At 27.3% G+C, this 2,512-nt stretch overlaps 1 protein-coding gene across 1 annotated transcript in view; it reads left to right on the top strand.

Moving 5' to 3' along the window:
• LOC102677022 overlaps positions 1–1,360 on the top strand; it is a 2,069-nt gene extending 709 nt beyond the window's left edge. Inside the window, exons 2-5 of the mRNA XM_006622175.2 lie at positions 196–438; positions 607–764; positions 838–1,014; positions 1,101–1,360. Coding sequence (XP_006622238.1) covers positions 254–438; positions 607–764; positions 838–1,014; positions 1,101–1,258 — 678 coding nt within the window. The 5' untranslated portion in view covers positions 196–253 and the 3' untranslated portion in view covers positions 1,259–1,360. The remainder of the gene's footprint in view (positions 1–195; positions 439–606; positions 765–837; positions 1,015–1,100) is intronic.
• The last annotated feature ends 1,152 nt before the right edge of the window (positions 1,361–2,512 follow it).

Raw genomic sequence — 2,512 nt, 5'->3', positions numbered from 1 at the left:
GTTAACTCTTATTGCCAATATTTTTTTTTTTTTTTTTTGTTTTTTATTTTAAATAAGAAAGAATATTAATTTCGAGAAGAGAGAAGAGAGAAAATTTTGTTATCTCTTTTTTCCTTAGTTTCTTCTTAATTTCTTTTTAAAAAATGTAAAATGTAACGCATATTTTACACATTCGAACAAATTTTCTCCCGACAGAGGCCTATGTAAATTCTGGTTATTTTCTCCTACTCGTGGCAAAATTACCGGTTACACGATGACTAGCGCATTGGAAAATTTCATCACCACCACCCATCAGGATTTTAATTGGCCGTATCCGGTACCCCTTGTTGTAAAACCGGCCCAACCGCCGATGAACACGGGAATTCGATTATATATGCCTAGAATCGACCCTGAAGACTGTGCTTGCGACGAACATGGGCAGAAAATCGACAAAAGCAGGTAGAGATACAGTACGATGTTCAAAGGACGTTGAACAATCTCATAATTTATATAGAAAGAAAAGAAAAAAAATCGATATACACATCTCGATACTCTGTTGTACACGAAGAAAAGTTAATCTTAAAAAAAAAAAAAAAAATTGATCATCATCATTATCATCATTATCAGATACAAATATCTTGCCGACAAGGAACGACTCTTCTTGGATCAATTGCAAAAAGTGAATCGTGAAATGGTTAATCTGACGTCAGCTATGCTAGAGCATACCTGCAATTCGATAGATGAGACGATGAAGAGTGTTTATAAAACAGATTACGCGAAAAGGGGTAAGGATGATCGTATGAAGGGATACGAGTTCAGTTCAGATAATTCAATTCGATGAAATGAATTGAATTTCAGGATTGCCCATTAAAGAGTACAGACAGCTGAAAGCCGCGGTCGATTCGGCTTACTGTTCACCGTTTCCGGAGGAAATTACCGAGATAAAAGAGGGTTACAGAGATCCAACGAGATTTCGATATACAGCCATCGAGAGACCACATATCCAGCCAGCCAAAACGATCACTTTTTGCCAAGGTATCAGATATACTTTCGAACATACTTTCGTTTTCTTTTATGTATCCTCATCCACGTGAAAAATAAGGTGAAAATGTATTTATTAGTACCGGAATTATTCTCCGTATGGGACACACCTTTCACCGGTCGTTCGGAATATATGGATACATTTAGTAAAATGGGTCTAAGCAACATGAAAAATCAACAGCAATATGCAGAACCGCAACCTTCGTCGAGAAGAAGATTAGGAGATTGCAAATTATAAAGTTATTTCATTATGAAGAAAAAAATGTCTCTCTTATACAAATGTCGAAACTGTCCATTTACAGAATTAACTATATAAATATTCGATTGATTAACGAAAAAATTTCGTATACCATCTTTTATCCGGAATATATTCTCCTATAATACGATCTTTTTTAATCCATACTTTTTTTTTTTTAATTAAGAAATGATTTAACGAAGAATTTGATGCATTACGTTAAATTTTATATAAAAAAATCTGCTAATTTAATTCATAGATAAAATAATTAGTTTAGGAGATATTTAATTATCTTTGAAATGTCTGATATTTTTTTTTTTTTTTTAATAGAAAAATGATAGAGATAATATCGATTTATGCTTTAAAAAACATTTAAAGAAATAGAAGTTTCACAAGTTCTTTTTTTCTCGTGTCCTCCTAGAAAAAAGATAATAGCATTAAAATGTAGATTCGTTGAAATTATTCAATTACTTGAAGCAATTTTTTAATATTATGAAAAATAAACGAGATATTCCAGATACAAAATTATATTAGACGCTGAATCCTAAGGACTGAGAGAATTATTGAAAAAAGATTAGAAGATAATTATTATAAGACGTAAGTATGCAAAAGTGAGTATCTTTAGAATTAAAAAAACTATTGAAAAAAATGAATCCAAAAAAAAATGATTATTAATTGATATTTAACATTTTTCCATTTTTTTCATTTAATTCTAATTATTAAAAATAATATACTGTTTTATTTATTTACTTTTTTATTATTCATTATTATTTATTTTCACTTAATTATATTTTTAAGATGTTATATTCCAGAAACTGAAAAAAAAAGAAAAAATATATATATCGTATATTATATATAAATTAAAAAAAAAACAAAAATATATTCTATATAAATAAAATATAAATTAATATTAATATTATATATATAATTATATAAAGCCCATAAGCATCAAATAGAAAAACTAATTTATATATTTAAATATATGTAGATATATGCATAGAAAAGAAATTTACATTTAATATATTCTATGACACATAAAAATATAAATATATAATAAAATATATATATATATGAAATAGATATTAAATAAAAAATTAACAAAATATATAAAACATAAATTTTATTAAGATTTTTAATCAATAGGTTAAATTAGAAAATAATAACAAAATAAAAGATATAACATATGTCATATGACAGAGCCATTTGAATGCATAAATATAGACAAGGAGAGTAAATGATGAGAGAAGGACAGAGATG

Source organism: Apis dorsata, unplaced genomic scaffold (assembly GCF_000469605.1).
Source record: "Apis dorsata unplaced genomic scaffold, Apis dorsata 1.3 scaffold_667, whole genome shotgun sequence".
Taxonomy (NCBI): Eukaryota; Metazoa; Arthropoda; class Insecta; order Hymenoptera; family Apidae; genus Apis; species Apis dorsata.
Note: the sequence above shows the minus strand (reverse complement) of the source record. Positions and strands in the feature narration are given on the sequence as shown.